This window comes from Schistocerca piceifrons, chromosome X (genome assembly GCF_021461385.2).
Source record: "Schistocerca piceifrons isolate TAMUIC-IGC-003096 chromosome X, iqSchPice1.1, whole genome shotgun sequence".
Taxonomy (NCBI): domain Eukaryota; kingdom Metazoa; phylum Arthropoda; class Insecta; order Orthoptera; family Acrididae; genus Schistocerca; species Schistocerca piceifrons.
This window is the reverse complement of record NC_060149.1, coordinates 545,809,046-545,827,472: the sequence shown is the minus strand read 5'-3', so window position 1 is coordinate 545,827,472 and position 18,427 is coordinate 545,809,046. Positions and strand designations below refer to the sequence as shown.

The following is an 18,427-nucleotide window of genomic DNA, read 5'->3' as shown; positions in this document are numbered from 1 at the left end:
TCGGCCAACCACCGTCACACTCTGTGTGATTTTAGTTCGTTTTGTCTGGTCTTTGTCTCAGTTTCTCTTGTTCTGTGTCGTCTGTGCTCTATTCTGTTAATCGTTTTTATTCTCTGTGGGTGTTTTTAGTACTTGGAAAAAGGGACCGATGACCGTAGCAGTCTGGTCCCTTTAATCCCACAAACCAACCAACCGTTCTCTTGCATACTTTGTGGCATTAGCACTCTTGGAAGAAAGGATACTGTGGAGACAGTGAGGGTGAGTCGTGAGTTGTACTTAGGTAGCTTAGTCAGTGGCATTCAAAATTGTATGGCATAAATAGAATCCCAATTCAGTATTCCAGGCAGGCTATTTCCCTGCTCATAAAGAGAGACAATTCTGGTAGCTCTCCTCAAATCTATAAAGGGTTAACTGTGTCTCAGTGATTACAAATGTGTCACATTGTTGAACTATGTAGGAACGACCATGGAACAAATGGTCACCTGTCACGTAGGTTGGTCACTAGAGGATAGGCAGCTCTGTAGCCACTCTGTTTATGCTCAGAAGGTTTTGATTGGCAGTCAACAACCAGACCTAGCTGGAGATGGCTGTATGATAGGCTTTCAAACACAGATAGAATTGTAGAAATCTTTTTTAACGTAGTTAAGATGAACAACCCTACATGGAAAGACAGCATTCTAGGGCAGACTCAGCAATGGAGCTTTAGTACGCATCTGTCTGTATTTATTCAGTCCTTCATTATCGCAGTGACTTTTTAGACACCAAGTTGGTGAAATTTTTCTTTCAATTTTCAGCAGTAGAATTGTGTACCTCAAGGAAGTGTGTAAAGTCATTCTGTATTTACCATGTTATTTACCTGTGAACATTCTTGTAGTTTTTTACTTCTTCCAACCCCTCAATGGCAATTCATTGTTAAGAGATTGGAGTAGCAGGTGTGGAGACAGGTCTTTAATTTACTACAGATAACTGTGTGTGTTAATTTTTAACCTTTTTCATCATATTTGCAATTTGATGTGACCTACAAATGAGGGATATCGCTCTATCTTTCAGGATTCGGCATGGCTCTTGTACTCATATTTGATTCAAAATTGCTATAATGTCCCACATTAAGGACATGAAGACAGTCAACATCTTACAGTGTGATAACCACAGATTGAAGGCTTTTTAAGGCTGTTATCCAATCTCTCTGCTGAGTGTTGGGAGCTGCTACTTTCCATCTGGTGGCAACTTCTCATAATGTGTGAGGCACATGCTGGGTAGTTATACTCATAATTAAAGTGCAGCTACTGATGGAGGTCCAGTATGGACTGCAAAATTTGGAACAAGTGCAGCTACTAACTATATTAGTGAAACCTGGTGGATATGCTAATGTGTTAATGTGGAACCGATTTACACTAGAAAAAAATTAGGTCGAATTTTGGCCACCAGGTGCAAATCAGGCATTGTACAGTGTTTGTATTAAGGTATGACACCCACACTCTCATTTGATAAGCCATAACATGAGTGAACAGTATGACTATTAAGATAAGAGAGAGTGCACTCTCAGTGAAACTGTTTTATGTGAACGGCAGCCATTGCAGTCCTGCATTGACAGAGCATCGCAGATTGAAAGGTTTGAGGAGAGGTCTGTTGCCACCAAATGGTTTAAAGAAGGTGATGAAGAAACGCTAAAACACAGGTGAACTTGGTGCGGCACCTGGAAGAATAAGGCATCCTATCCCACTGGAAGTTATTGAAGAAGTTGTTGTTGCTGTAACTGACCATGCAGCATGTGACCTGGGTACTGCTGATGTTCATGCAGCATCATGAGAATCCTGTGGTCAACACAATAACGTTTTGTGGTCTGTGTTACACTGGTACCTGTACAAGATTCAGATGATGCAGCAATTGAAAACTCATGATCTGCAGCAATGTTCTGAATTTGCACTTTGGTTTCTGGCACAGACTGAAGATCATGACATGTGGCTGGGCAATATTCTTTAGAATGCCAAGGCACATTTTTCATTACAGGGATCAGTGAGTACACAGAACTGCTGAATTTGGGGTACTGTTAAGAGGACACTGTACGTCAAATTCAGTGAAATTTGACATGCTCTGTTTTCTATTCCATGATGTACTTTGGGCTTTCTGAACATTTTGATATATCATTCATTAAAACATACAATTTTAAAGTATTTGAATAGTATTTTGAAAGTTGACATGTGACTTACAATTTTCACGACTTTGCGTACACTGCCACCATTGAACAGTCATATCTTGGGAAGTGCACAATCTAGAAGCCTGTGAATTGGCTTGTTTTGTGTCTACTACTACATTGGCATTAAGAATAAACAAACCAGTCCTTTGTTTCTGGCACAAGTTTTTGACTGAAAGTAGTGTGATAGCCGGCAGTATCCGTAGTACACTTGCTTATATTGCTCTTTCATATCCAAATAAAATGACCGTGTAAAAGTATCTTTAAGAAATGCAAATTTGCGGGTAACAGATATGTGAGATCTGAAGTATTAGATAACACATGTGCTAACAGTGAAGAAGTAGTTTTTGAATTGATCACACCTCCTAATGCACCCAAAAGAAAAGTAACATTAGAAATGCTTGACAGTGGTAAAAGCGATTATTTTATGGACAACATCATTATTGAATTGCAAATCCTTGCTCAAGTTCTTTCTCATAACTTGATTTCTTTGATTTCTTGTTTTCTTTCATGGTGAAGATAAACTTTATGAAGATATTGAAGCCAGGGTGGATGGTGTGTGTAAATTAATTATTAAATGTCAAAAGTGCAAAGCTGAAAAAGCATTTCAGGCAATGGATTGTATGAGACTAATGTGAGACTGTTCTAGGGCCTTAGATGTGTTGCCAAAGGTGCAAAGGCTGGTAATGTTCTCTGCCCTTTGTTGAATTTGCTGAAACCTCCTCCTAGATATAGTAAATATGTAAAGCTGCCAGGGCCTGTGTAAATTTTGTGGCTGAAGAGTCAGTTGTTGCTGCTACATCAGAAGCTGTGGAACAGAATGAAGGTGACTCAGACATCAACATTGCTTTAGATGGATCCTGACAGAAGCATAGGTTTAGTTCTAAAAATGGTATTACAACTATAATCAGTATTGACACTGGCAAAGTTTTGGATTTTGAAGTTCTCAGTAAGAACTTCCAAGGTTGTACAGTGAACTATAAAAACAGAACCTTTCATATGTAGCAATGGGAAATACGGAAGCGTCCGATCCCGCCCGTCTGCTTTGACCCATGGCGTCACAAATATGGCGGAAACGACCGTAAACCACGATTCCAATATGGCGCATATAAAGTCGTTATGTACACATTATGAGGACGAAAATACATTGAAAAACAAACACACACACGTTCCACAAAAAGCCTAATGACACTAACGGGACAAGCGCGGGAAATAGGTTTTTTTTTGGGTGGGGACAAACTAAATATAAACAAATTTAGAAACCCACCTCCATACAAAACCACACAAAACGATGAAAAGAATCGACGTCACAAAACTCCCCACCACCAAACACAATATCATCTGGAATCGGACACTTCCCTTGACCTATATAGCTCAACAGCAGCTCCTGATCCCATAAATTAGGACCTAACACTTCCCTTGACCTATATAGCTTAAAAACATCTCTCGATACCAATACCAACATTCACAGCCACACATTGGGATCGAACATTTCCCTTGACCTGTTATCCTTACATCTCCACATACAGCCGTCCCTGGTCTGACGCTGGAGCTTTAAGTAAGCCTCATTTCTTCACGACATACTGAACACTTCACGACTTCATCCAAGAATCCGAATAGTTGAAGAAATTTTACTAGAGACAATGCACTGTCCCCCATCACAGCCGACAACCGAAAACTGTTGACCCTGTCAGTCATATCCATACCTACAAAAGACATAAAAAAAAGCAATTTACCAAAATTCACACACGATGCCACACTCGCAAACTAAACCAAAAACATCACCTAACACACCACCAGAGAGCACCACCGATCGCATCAAAACGATACCTACAAACATGCCACTCTCACAAACTAAATTCCGCGCCATCGTGACGTCACACACCACAGCAGCCTTACGTCACGGGTCAAAGCCGACGGGTGGGATCGGACGCTTTGGTCGACCCTAGCAATGTATAAAACAATTATGATGGCAGAAGTGGAGGAATGGAGGTAAGAGGGGCAGTCAACATTTTCCAACATTTGCAGAAGGAGAGAAGTGTTGTATATGTGAGTTACTTAGGTCATTGAGACAGAAAAACATTCATTACAGTACAGAACAGTAAGCTGTATGATGCAGCTCTACAAAAACATGAATGTGCTGGACATATCAAGAAGAAAATGGAAACATGCCTGTGTCACCTAGAAACCAAACTGGGTGACACAAAACTGTACGATTGGAAGACAGTAAAATGTGGTGGAAAACTAATGGAAAAGGTAATTGATGAATCACAGGAATATTATGGGAAGGCCATTAGAGAAAACTGTGATAATTTAGAGAACATGAAAAGAGCTGTGTGAAGCACTGTCTTTCATTGTATATTAACTGATGAAAAGCCATGTCATGTGTTGTGTCCACCTCCACCAAACACTGGGTATAAACAAAGGCCTCTTCCTTTGCATGTATGGAGGCAGTTAAACCTATTTTCAAGTATTTGACAAATCTAGAGCTACGAAAGAAATGTTTGTATGGGAAGACCCAGAATGTGAATGAGTCCTTCAATAATGTGTGATGCTGTGTGCCTAAAAATGTTGTTGTTGGCCTCATGACTCTAAAAGTTAGCAGTGTCTGATGCTGTAATAACTTTTAACTGTGGGAACTAGGAAAGATGGGAACTATGTAAGACTGAAGGTTCTGGAGAAGTTAGGGATGAGGTTTGGACAGAACATAGCTAAAGGACCAAGGGAACTGGGTGAGCTTTGTGTATGTGAAGCAGTGTGTGCTACTTAGCAAATGACGAAAGAAGCAAGAAAAAAGAAGGCAAAACCGGGCAATTGTGACACTGAAGAGGCCTCAGAAAATGAGCCAGGACAATTCTAGTGCTTAAAAGCCTTAGAAATGTAAGTCTATATGAGAATTTGTAATAAAAAGAACTTCAAACCTCACTATCTCAGAACTACATTTTTTGCCATAAATGACCATTTTTCTGGAAAAGTACTGATCGTAGAGATATGAGGTTTCCACAGTATGCCAAGTATGAGATTCAACACAAAAAGTATACCATGGTGTTTAATTTTTATATTCATTTATTTACAGAATTCTGCCAAAAAGTTGCATGTTTGAGAGAAAAATTTTAACACGTCACCACATGATTTTTGCAATAAGTCTAGTTCTGTTCATCTACAAAAGTGCTTTCAGTAATTATGAAAAGCTGGCATCTGAAAAAAAATTTAAGATAATGGGTCACAATGTTTGATAATATAACATTGGCTGCATAGGTCATACAATGTCCCCTTAAATTGTTGTGCACAGAGAGGCATTGCACTCACCATGTGAAACTGTGTAGAGTTGATTCACAGGCACCTTTATTCTCAATGTGTTCTTTGAAGAGAACTTACACAGAGAGTCTGTCAAATGTACTGTGACATCTGGACATTATTGAGAGAACCTTGTACAGTATGTGATTCCTGACGTGGAAGAGTGCAGCTGTGTGGAAACCACTGTTTTCATCCAAGATGGGGCAACATCTTGTATCGTTTGTCCAATGGAAGATCTGCTTAATACAACCTACCACGAACATATTATCTCGTGAGGTTTTCCGGATACGTAGTGTATAAGATTGCCTGATCTGAATCCACGTGACTTTTGGCTCTGGAGATATCTAAAAGAATGTGTTTACCAGGGACTCCTTTAGTCTCCATCTGATCTGAAGGCCAGTATACAGGGACACAGTGCTCAGATTCCATTGGAACAGAAACTGTTGCTCACATCATTTTATGGGTGCAGCATCTTGTCAACATCTTCAGTCCACATATTGAACAAATTTTGTAAACAGTGGTTAATAATAAATCCAACATTATGCTTTTTCACTTGTTTTATCTTTTTACCTACTTCCTGTTCATAATCTGTATGAATGGAAACATTTCTATATGTCTTTCTTGCATCCACAGCACTGAATTTGCAGCTGGTGGCCAAAATTGTAAGGTTTTTTTTCAGCATAAATCAATGCCACATTAACAAATTAGAATATGTACCTAGTTTTAACTGCCATACGATAATTGCAGCCCCCACATGCGACTTCTGTGAGTAGCTGCACTTTAGTTATAACCACCCGCTAGGACTGATCCACGTTAAACCAAATTCGCCCCACACCGATCTGTTGATTATTGTACTGTGGAATAAATATCCTGAATGAAATCGTTCATAAGCAACGAGGTTATTTGCATCACTTTGTAAAATATGAGCTAGAGATACCAGTTGTTGAGCAAGTAAGTACCAACCCAAACCAAGGGTTGGAGCCAACTTCCACCCTGGCTGTAGAATAATTTCAGATGTTGTGAGGTGAAGGAGGGAATGCACTCCTGCATGTATTTTTAATACAGTGTTTTGTGAAATTTTAAATGAGCACAACTACCACTTAGCTGCAATTACAGATGGGCCTCTGTTGGTTCCTCTGTGGTTTTTCCTGATCTCGTCCTCAATACCTGCATGTTTAAGGAATTAACTGTGTATGATGCACATGATTTTGAGGGCACTGGTGCAGATACGTATTTAGACTGCTAATTGCCATTTGTACTCTGACTGCAACTGCACTTCAACCTCTACCTAGCCTGTTCCTAAAAGATAAAGTACCCAGGATCCCCCCACCCCCCACCCCTCCCCCCCCCACCCCTCCACCTACAAAGGATGGAGAAGTATGTCTCATTCTGCTGTGTACCAGTGCCCATGGGAATTTAATGCAAGGAGGACGTGACAACCAAGTAGGCGAGTACCTTAAATCGTGTGGATCAATATACTATCTCCTTATATGCTACATTTTAGCTCTTGAGCTATAAGATCATGACTCAGTGTAAAGAAAAGTGGCTACAGGTGATGGGCAATAAGTTGCTGTTGCTAAATCAACTACTCTGCAGTGGTATACCTACTTCTAACCATACAAATGAGGTGGTGCTCTTCTCACTCCTCCATAATAGCATGCAGAACATAATTGCTCCGAATTTTTTATGTGAAAACTCTTGGTGCATCATGTAACTATGTCGGTGCATGAGAAATGGTGTGCTGTAATTGAGTTTTGAATTCCAAGAGTTCTTCCACACATGGTGCAACCTCTCCTTCAGCATGACAATGCTAGACCACATGTAAGCACCATGATAGACTTCTTGGATTCACTGTAATCAGTCATCCTCCATAAAGTCCCACTTTGGCCCCATCCGATTTTAGTCTGCTTGCAAAACTTAAAGAACATGTTCGAGGCATTCACTTTGATAGTGATGGAGTGATGCAAGCAGAAGTGAGGTTGTGGCTCTGTCAAAGTCAGCAATGATTGTATCAACAAACTTCTCTCTCATTCAGAGAAATGCGTTCATCACCATAGTGACTATGTTGAGAAATAAATATGTAGACGTAAAGAATAAAGATGTAGAATGTTAATAAAGTTTGTTTTATTAAAAAAGGTTTAAGAGTTTTCACAGAAAAAATCAGAGACATAACTTTTCAGCATGGCCCCCTACAAGTAAGACACACTTGTATGGCACAGTGAGAAGACTATCCAATGTGTGGTGTTTGTGGCATATGCTGATCAGCCAGAACATTATGACCACTGACCTGCTATCAATATAAACCCATCCAGACAATAACAGCATCACATGGTGAGGAATGACTGCTAGTCAGACACATGCATGGTGCATGTAGTATTAGTGAGTGTACTGTCCATGTGTAGAATGGGGGAGGTGCATGATCTATCAGAATTTGACCAAGTGCAGATTGTGATGGCACAGAGGCAGTGAACTGGTGGAACTAACATCAGACTTTAATGCTGGGCAGAGTACAAAGGTGTCTGAACACTCAGTTCTTTGAACACTCTTAACGATGGGCCTCCGTAGCCGATGACACATGCATGTGCCAATATTAACACTATGACGTGGACAACTAAGACAGAAATGGCCCTGTGACCATTGGCACTGGACGTTGACGTAGTGGCAGAGCATTGCATGGTATGACGAGTCCTGATACTTTCTTCCTCATGCCAGTGGAAGGGCATGAATCTGTCACTCATAAGGGGAACAGCTCCTTGACACCTGTACTGTGGGACAGAGACAAGCTGGCAGCGGCTCCATTCTGCTCTGGGGAACATTCAGGTGGGCACCTATGGGTCCAGTATGGCTGGTGCAAGGCACCATGATGGCTAAGGAGTATCATACACTGCAGACCTCGTACACCTTTTCACGATGATCGTGTTTCCCGATTTAAGTGGCATTTTTCAGTGAGATAATGCTCCTTGTCAGAAGGCCTGGAGTGTGATGGAGTGGTTTGAGGAACACAGTGACGAGTTCCAATTGATGTGCGGGGCCCCCAACTGTCCAGATCTGAACCTGATAAACACATCGGGGATGTGATTGAACATGACATCAGAGCTCGCTGTTCCCCTCCCCAGAATTTATGGGAATTAGGTGAGTTGTGTGTGCAGATGTAGGGCCAGCTCCCTCCTGTGACCTACCAAGGTCTCACTGCTTACATGTCATGATGTGTCGCCGCTATTATTCGTGCCAAAGGTGGGCATACCGTCTTTTAGGTAGGTAGTCTTAATGTTCTGGCTGATCAGTGTTCAGATCAAGTCACATTTATTGTGACTACATTTTGCATTCTGACAATATTTTGTATTCTGACAAGAGGACAGAAGCTTAGTTACCCAGTGTACCCTCTATAGCTGATAATGAGATGAATGAGGTACAATTTTTAAGATTCTGTGTCATGTCTGACTTGCTTCCTAAAATATTTGAGGGTTTTTAATGTGTGTTTCTTCAACTTTGTCCTGTGTAATTCATGGCAAAGTGCTTCATAGTGAACAGTGGGATGTCAGTGTCCAGTGGGTACAATATTTCAACAAATGACCACTTTGCCATCATCAGGTGTGCTGATGAATTGAAAGCCTTTGGACTTAGCACCAGGCTTATATCTCCTCTTCTCCCTCCTGCCAGGCATTCTGTATGAGGCCCACATCCAAGTGCGGGTGTGCCTCGAGCATCTTGTCCTCACACTCCTCCCAGAGCCAGGCCGTACCATCCAAGATTCGCACACCGGGACACATGCTGGTGGCACCTCTGCTGCTGCTTTGCCTGCTCCTGAATTCAGTTTGTTATGGGAGTTCTCTTTCCTCTTCTCAATCAGACTCTGTACAGGTTCATTGGCCTTGCTAAGGATGGTATCACTATCATGATTGATCAGTGACTCCCTTACTTGAATATCAATATATACTGTAATTAGGCAGCACCAGAAGTTAGTTGGTGTCAGAACCATAGTATGTGAGCTACAGCGTGTACCATAAGAAGATGAACAGTGACCTAAATTTATATTTGCACAGCTGCCACTACGAGGCACGGAGGAGTGGTATGCTCAAAACATAGGTACATGTGACTTTCATGTTCCCTGACAATGGGAGTCTGAACCAAAAACTTCTGAGGATGGTATTGCAGAAAAAGAGATAAACAGAGTGACAATTTCAGAGAGCTCTGCATCCTGCACTAATTTCAAAACAAGTGGAAACATAAAAGGAACCTTAGGAGGATTCGCCTATTGCAATTAATCAATTTTGTGGTGCAGTAGTGAGGAAGATTGGACAAATTATTTGGAAATATAAAGTGGAAACTGTCTTCCACCTCTCATTAAAATACAGGCACTGCTTGTTAGCATAAAGGACGACCTCTAACTACAGAAATCTATTGTTTACCAAAACCTCCCTTTCAATGTGCCATAACTTATATAAGCCAAATGGTGCATACTGTCATAGATCATTGTCAAGAAAACCAATGACACGCCAGACTTCGGCAGCCTATAAATTTGACAGTCACGGAACATTGCCTATCAGAATTACATGAAATGTATTATGACTGTACTAACGTTCTGAAACAGATGTCTTCTGGGACTGTGTAGTTAAAAATCAATTGAGATTTGAGAAAGTGAGCCGCTGATCAGTCGTGATCCTTAATAAGACCTGGAAACCCACACTGAGTTTGATTAAGAAGACGGAGGAGATATCCTATGATGAAATGATTTCGGAGCTGGGCAGAGCAACAGCAGGGATGCCACCTGCGTGCGTCTCTGTGTGCAGATCTTAGACAGAACGACTTGGTGGCAGGAAGAGTGTGAAAGAAATACTGGATGCATGCCCTCACTTGGGTGTGGACCTCGTACAGAACTCCAGGTAGGAGGGAGGAGCAGGAGGCATAGGAGTTACAAGGTCAGCGCCAGCTCCTTGGCATCCAGTTCATCAGTATGCTTTGCTGAAATGCGGTGTTCATTGGACACTAATGCTTGTCTGTTCATCCATGAACTATTTTGTCCATTTTTAATGTCATTACAGGGATGGCTTATCCTTTTTTTTGTTATTAATTAGGCAGTCACACACCTCTCTGTCAGTGTTGCAGACTTCTTGTGTACTCCAGTTTTAGTATTTTAGACATTTAGACCACATTTATCTTCAATTATTTTGCTACAGATGCTGATAGTCCCATTGTTGAGTGACTGTACCTACAGTTTTGGACAAATTTGCCATAGAATTTATAGGGATTCATCCCATAGTAGGTGGATTGAGTGGGCAACATGTTGCATCTGATTCAGCTAATGCATGCATGTATTTTTCATTATAACATGGGTGTTAAAGTTCTTTTGCTTTTTGTTGTGATGTTCTTGAATGTGGGCTTGTTTTCAAGCTTAACATGTATCTGATCTGTTCATATACTTACCTATGCAGGAATCGGTGACACCTAAAACACTGCCGCGGAAAACGTTAAGGCCTCGCAGAGTTAGATTTGACCTGCCTGTGAAGGAGAAAGAGGTTTCACCATCTCAGGATACATTGAAGGAGTCTAGCTCTCGTCAGAAGAAAGTGAAATCCTCCCCATCTTCTCCAACAGTTAAAGGGTCATCTGTGGCAAACAGGACAAGAAAAAGAAAGGTACATTTTTTGGATTAATAATCTAATGAATAGAAGGCTTCTCGATATTTACTGCTGTCTGCTCATCCTGAATGTAGAAAATCAAATGCTTTCACTCAAGTGCACCCACCCACTAACTGGCTTGATGCTCTCACCTTGTTTTATTATTGTCAATCTTATTGGTGTACATTATGTTTTTAGCCATTTCACTTTTACTCTTATGGATTGTAACTCGCTGTCCTGCCCCCTATGCCTCAGTTTCATAAATCTCTTGGAATTTATACTTTAATCATCATCCTGTTGTTGATGACTATGATAAACTGTTATTAAAAGATATACACAATAATGTGGAGTTTGGTTTTTATTTCTCTTCACATTTATTAACACACAGTGTAATTCAGTGATCAGCTTTGTAAATTATATTTTTGCATACTCATTAAGTTAAACAAACTCATTGTTTTCACATCCAGCAATAAGGAACAAAATATCTGTGCATGTTGGAGACTCAATAAGAACTTTACCGGACTGTCACATAGTAATTGTACATTTTGAACTTTTTTAAGACAACAGTTGACAGGGTGAATATATTTTACAAGATACATGTTAACTTTGCTGTCTTGAGTTTTTCAGTGTGTAAAATTCAATGCAGCAAAGTTAACTTGCAGTTTCTAAAATACACACATAGCTACCAAATACTGACGGACTGATTTAGTGATTATATTAATGAACACCAGCCGCAGACTGACTGAGGCTTTGCGTGGTACGCCTACTTATAGACATGCATATTATAGCAATTACAAATTGGTAAAATTCTGAATTATTCCATTTTAGATATTAACATAAAAGACTGGTCGGTTAAAAGGGACAAAGATGTGGTAGAGAAGTATGTTCATTTAACTAAGACGTGTATAACCAGCAAATAGCAAAATCATCGGTACAGTCTTATGGGAGAGCAGTTTTAATGTGCATGTGGATTCCCAAAGTTTGCCAAAAAGTCTGTAGAAAGTGAAATATTTAATAAACTAACAGGTTATTTTAGTGAAATTATACATTTTTTGAAAGAGAAAAATCAGGGCCACTAAACTGAGGCACTGAGTTTCGGAAAGAATGATGTCTTAATATTGAAACTTTCTGGAACACACAAATTTTATATACAAATAGGTTTCAGAGTATTAAGTTTTTGGTGAAAAGTAAAATGTTTGTTGAAAAGTAAAATGTTTGTTGAAAAATGAAGAATGATAGATTTAAATGAGTGATACCAATCTTGTAACAAACTGTACTGAAATCGGATGTGTACGTGATGTACAGATGTAGTAGGTCATGAACACATCTACAGATAAAATGTTTCTGTAAAAATCAGATATACTATTGCCATCAGCAATCAGTATGAAGTTAGTCATTTCATGAACTATCACATACATACTACTAACAAAACCAGAGAAAGAAAGTATTACTGACATTAGGAGTGGCATAAGAACAACTAGGATAATCTCACATTACTGTTACAGGATTTCATTTCTACTTAGCTATAAGGAATTATTCATTCCATTACTGTCCTCTCAAAGCATGAGACAGGTGGGGAGTCACTTGTGCGTGGAGGAGGCACCTCTTGCTGAAAATGTACGTAGTAGGATGGTGGTGTGTCTTCATCTGCTCTCTGGCCTGCAGATGTGTGCACTTCTTTCTGCAAAATAGTGTCTGTTTCAGGTAATGATGGTACAGTTGTCTAGCGATCATGCACCCTTCTCCTTTTTTCCAAAGTAGACCACAAAGCCTCAATAATATTAAAATCTGGTACTGGTGGCTGGGACGATTCATCCTAGTGCTTCTATCTCTGAGGCAGTTATTTCTGATGTTTTGCACAAATAGTACTTCCAGTGCCTTGATATTTTCACTTGTACATACAGGGGTGATGAAAAAAAAATGTGAACACCACAAACGCAATACATTACTGTACCTAATAAGGTGTAGGAAAACTGTTAGCATGCAAAAGAGCATCCTGTTGTCTCTCAATTGATAAATTCAACTCCTGTATGATGTACCTTATACCATTCTTTCTGCAAAATAGTGTCTGTTTCAGGTAATGATGGTACAGTTGTCTAGCGATCATGCCCCCTTCTCCTTTTTTCCAAAGTAGACCACAAAGCCTCAATAATATTAAAATCTGGTACTGGTGGCTGGGACGATTCATCCTAGTGCTTACAAAACTAGTTCCGGACAATGCGGGTAATGTGAACATAGTCCCTGTTGTCTAGGAACACAGCGTTACCATTGGGTAACAATCACTGTACCGTGGGACAGATGATATCAGCCAGGATGGTCACTTAATTCTTGGCTGTAATGTGACCTTGCAGAGTAACCATGGAGCCCATGGAATACCATTATATGGCTGCCCAAATAATCACCAAATCCTCAGTGTTTCACTCTTGGCACCTAAACTCATCCAGGAGTTGGAAACAGTATAAAAGAAGACTCATCCAATCAAATGACATTCTTCCATTGTTCCACAGTCCAGGCTTCATGACTTTGGCATCCCATTTTCCTGTTACAGGCATTTGCATCACTGGTGAGTGGTATTGGAATCCCAGCTCATCCTGCAATTCTTGGTCCAAAGTTTTGTGGCGGTGTTCGTAGCGACAAACAATTCGCGGTAGAAACGGCTTACGAAGTCACCGCCACACTTTTAATAGCGGGCCGACCGGTCCGCTGGAACAGTGAACAGAAAGATGAAAACCCAAACACTCTGATTAAATAAAAGTCGGTACTTATCTTTATTGACGAAGATACAGAAACACAATAGTGAATTCCGTGTCTACAGAGATCTGTCTAGTTCGAGTCGGAGCGGCTAGGTCAGCGTCGGCTGACGACAAACAACAACTCTGCTGCGATGAACACACAACTGACTAGCAAGTACACAATTCGGTGGCGAGTATACAACTGAGCGACGAATACAGAACTGTCCTAGCGCTCGCGACTCCAGCGCTTAAGAAGCCAGAAGCCAGCGGTGGCGCGCGCAGACTTGCGGCGATTTCCTGTCTCGCTGGCGCTGCTTATGCGGACGGCGTCCGGACTTTGATGCTGCCAACCTTTTGGCAGCGGGCTCGGGTGGCATTACTGGCTAGGATATAACACAAAGTATGTCAGAGCAGCAAACAGGGCAAAACCTAGAAATCCTCATTTTTAATGTCAGTTGGGCGTCAGTTCATTTTCCCAACTTGTGGCGAGAAGCAGTTTGAATACAACTTTTAAAACCCGTGAAGAATCACACATACCTTGTTAGTTATTGTAGTGTTGCCCTCATTAGCTGGGTGTACAAGGCCTTGAAGTTGATGATCTTAGAATCCAGGCAGGTCCTGAGTCACTCTCTTTGTGGGTTGAGGAAGTATCACTCTACCTTTGATAACATTGCTCTCCTGGAGGCACCCATACAACAGGCTCTCTGGTGCTGTTATCACCTCCTGGGTATATTTTTTGATGCTGAGAAGGCCTGTAATAGTAGTTTGAAATTTCATCCTCAGGAATTTATATGAATGGGGTTTTTGAAGGTTCCTTCCTCTCACCATGCTAATTTTCCTGTTGTGTCAGCGACATCCTCTCTAATCTCTTTGAGCACCTGTTTCTAGATATTTCTGGTGTATAACACTTCGGTGACCAAGCCCAAGCGTAACTTGAGCCACAACAAAGGAGCATATCTCGTGCTCCAGTTTTCATGATGCAGGAGCCACCTATCATTTGAAACCTGGACTGCTTTCATATCTGAGTAATCTACAGATGTGTTGCTATTTGTCCTGTGACAGGTGCTGCCTTCTGTTGTCAATTTCTGTAATTTATTTGAAAGAGGAAGTAGTGATTCTAAGAGCTGCTATCACAACTGATAGCCATTGCGTGCCTGCATCATTGTGAATTTCATGTATTTACTTGTTAGTTTTTGCAGTTTGCTATAGTTTGTCTACATATATGTCACATTTGAGTGAGCAAGAAGTTTTGGAAGCTCAAGAGGAAGAATTCAATGATTTTGCATCAGAGGGAGAAACATCAAGATGGGATCAGCCTGAAGAAGATTCATATTCATTTAAGCTGCAGTTTGCTACAATTTTTCATCACTAATATTGTTGCTACATATACTGCTGCCGTAAATGGATTTTAATTGTATTTTATTTGTATTAATTTTTTTTTTTACGGAGGATTTTCAAGACAAAGCAGCATCCAGCATGGGTTTCCAAGATTTTTTGGAGAAGATGAGACAGTTTTTTGGCAAAATAAACAGGAAAAAAAACCAAGCTCGTATTGCCGTGATTGTAATGTTCCTCTGTGTATGGCAGAATGCTTCAGACTACTTCAGGCAAAATCCAGTTGTGTGCAAAATAAAGAACTAACCTCTCACTGCTTTTTGGAAGGATGATTGTACTTTCTGTCACAATTATTGTTAAATTTTTATTATGTCAAAGAACTAAACTGATAAGAAAAATAAACATTTAAATTTGGCATCTTTTAGTGTGTATTACCCTGTAAGATGTGTTAAACACAAATATGCCTGTAGCATTTTAAAAAATGACATAATGGTCTGATCATCAGGGCTCACAATTTTTATGAGTAGCTGGAGCACAAAGCGTAAATAATTTTGTCCCCCTTATCCACATTGTATTTTAATATGAATGCTAAAGATGTTGCAGTTGTGCGTCCACACCAATCATCTCCTCCTCCTCCTCCTCCTCCTCCTCTTCCTCCTCCTCCGTACTTCACTGTTAGCACTACATGTGGTGGCAGGTAATGTTTTCCAGGCATTCACCAAACCCAAACCCTTTCATCGGACTACCACTAGGTGTAATGTGATTCATTATTTGAAATCACTCTCCTCGACTATCGTGTGCAGTCCTCTTTAACTCCCTACACTGGCTGGACTGCTGCTAGCACTTCGTTAGTCATGAGTGAGTCCGTCTGCTGATTTCATGTGATTGTTTACAGCCACTCCGTGCAAAGCTGAATGGTTTCTATCTACCAGTACATGAGATTGGTCTGGTCTTGGTTTAGTTGTAGTTGATCCTCAACATTCTCACTTCACAATCGTATCACCAACAGTCAACTTGTGCAGCTTTAGAATGGTTGAAATGTTACTGATGGATTTTTTTTTTTTAACACAGGTGACATCCAATGACTAGTCCATGTTGGAAGTAACTTAGGCGTGCTGGCCGATATGTTCTACTTCTCTACAGACAGCACAATATTCCCCACCATCATTTATACTGATTGGTCCACCTCTCTTAACAGAGCAAGGTGGCACAGCAGTTAGCACCCTGGACTCGTATTTGTATGATGGTTTAAATCCTATCCAGCCCTCCCGATGTAAGTTTTCCATTATTTCTGTAAATTGTTCCAGGCAAATACTGGGACGGTTCCTTTGAAAGGGTATGGCTGATTTCATTCCCCATCCTTGACATAATCAGAGTTTGTGTTCTGTCTCTAATGACCTCGATGTCAATGGGACATTAAACCCAATCTTCCTTCTATTTGTCCAGATACTCTTGCTCAACTAGCTATCTGCATTTAGCTCACACCTAAGAGAACAAAAATACACAGCCAGTGGCATAAGAAAATGCCTGTCAATACTACAATCTGCTAAGAAAGAAGAAATAGAAATCGTCACACGTACGGTGAGACATACAGACATTATTTTGATTGAACAGATGAACCTTGGGGAAAAAAGCTTCCAAAAAACTTCAGCATTGTTCTTCAAACCTTCAATATGGAGACATTCTTTTGCTTAGACATTCCATTAACACAGATAATGTAATTTAGTTAAATTGCATAATCTGTTAGTTAACGAAGTGAATGATTTCTGGATGGAAAGCATGTTGCCACTGACAAATAAACAAAATCCAAATTTATATGCTGACTATGTGTGTTATTGACAAACATCTTTGGTACATGCTAATAAATGAGTTTATGTATCAGAAGTTAAATTATATGAAAAAATAGCAGTCACATGATTCATTTGAAACACTGTAGATAAATGTGTTTCGAAAGCTATTGTCTTTCGTAAGGCAGATACTGTTGAAGATGAATACATGCACTTGATACTATTCTGGCAATAAATAAATGAAAGTTCACTCTATTGGGTAGCATATATCAATACGAGTGAAGTGGGGTTAATGGGGGTGAGGGTGGAGGTGCGTGCATGTGCGGGGGCTAGCAGAGATTGAGGCCAGGAGGAATGACTATTTGATGATGTGTTTCAAGGACAGTTCCCATCTGTGTAGCTCAGAAAACTGATATGAGGAAGGGGGGGGGGGGAGGGAGGGACAGAGGCGAGAAGAGGGCATACCCAGATGGAACTTTTTGTGAAACAGCTGGTTGGTGACCATGCCCATGTAAAAGGCTGTGCAAAGGTCATTGTGGAGATGGCATATGACATGACTGCTTTTCATATCACTCTTCCTCTGATAGCGTAGTGTATGTCTGTGGCAGGAATGGCATGGTATGTGCTGGGTGGACAGAGCAGGTCTTGCACATGATTCTTTCACAGATGTATGACCCATTTGGCGAGGTTTTGAGAGTGGCAGTGGCATTAAGATCTACCAGAGTATTTCATATATTTAATAGGCAGAAGAATGCCATTTTTCGGGGTGGGAATGGTTGTGGGTAAGATATTCCTCATTTCCTGACATGAAGCCCTGGTGAACAGTTTCGTTAAATTGTTCCAGTTGATGCTGATTTTGGGTAATGTGGAGGGGGAGAGGAAGTCCTCCTTTGCAACTAGTTTACCAGGGTGGTCATAGGATTGGTTGCATGTGTTAATATGTTTTGGGAGAGTTGTCTGTGAAGGCCTCAGAAAGACCAGCATACTGGCCAGGCATTGTGTGTCACTACAGATAGGCTGTTGAGTGGTGCCTAGACTGCATTGCAAAGAATTTGTAGCGTGCAGTGGATGGCAGCTATGAGAGTGAAAGTACTGTTGATGTTTAGTGGGCTTCATTTATATTGACCTTCATGGAGACATTGGAGTGGAGGACTTTTAATGTCCGGTATTCCTGCGTGTCGTAAGAGGCGACTAAAAGAAGTTTCACACATTTCGGCCTTTATGTGATGGTCCCCTGTAGGGTTCGACCTCCATACTTCCAAGTTTTTTCCGAAGAGCTAGCCAATTGGGGAAGGGCGCATTACATGGTGCATCGTGTCCATCGTGCATTGAGATCTTTCACCTGCTCTCTCATCGTCACATTGCAGTCCCACTCACTCTCCATCTCTTGGGCTAGGATACATTACTGGGCCCAGTTTCCACCATCCACTATGCTGTGTCGCTTTCTGCGCTGCCGCCGACCAT

General features: G+C 40.8%; 1 protein-coding gene across 1 annotated transcript in view; it reads left to right on the top strand.

The window, feature by feature from the left end:
- LOC124721781 overlaps positions 1–18,427 on the top strand; it is a 524,867-nt gene that overhangs the window by 41,843 nt on the left and 464,597 nt on the right. The window contains exon 2 of the mRNA XM_047246895.1: positions 10,924–11,127. Within this exon, the coding sequence (XP_047102851.1) occupies positions 10,924–11,127 (204 nt within the window). The remainder of the gene's footprint in view (positions 1–10,923; positions 11,128–18,427) is intronic.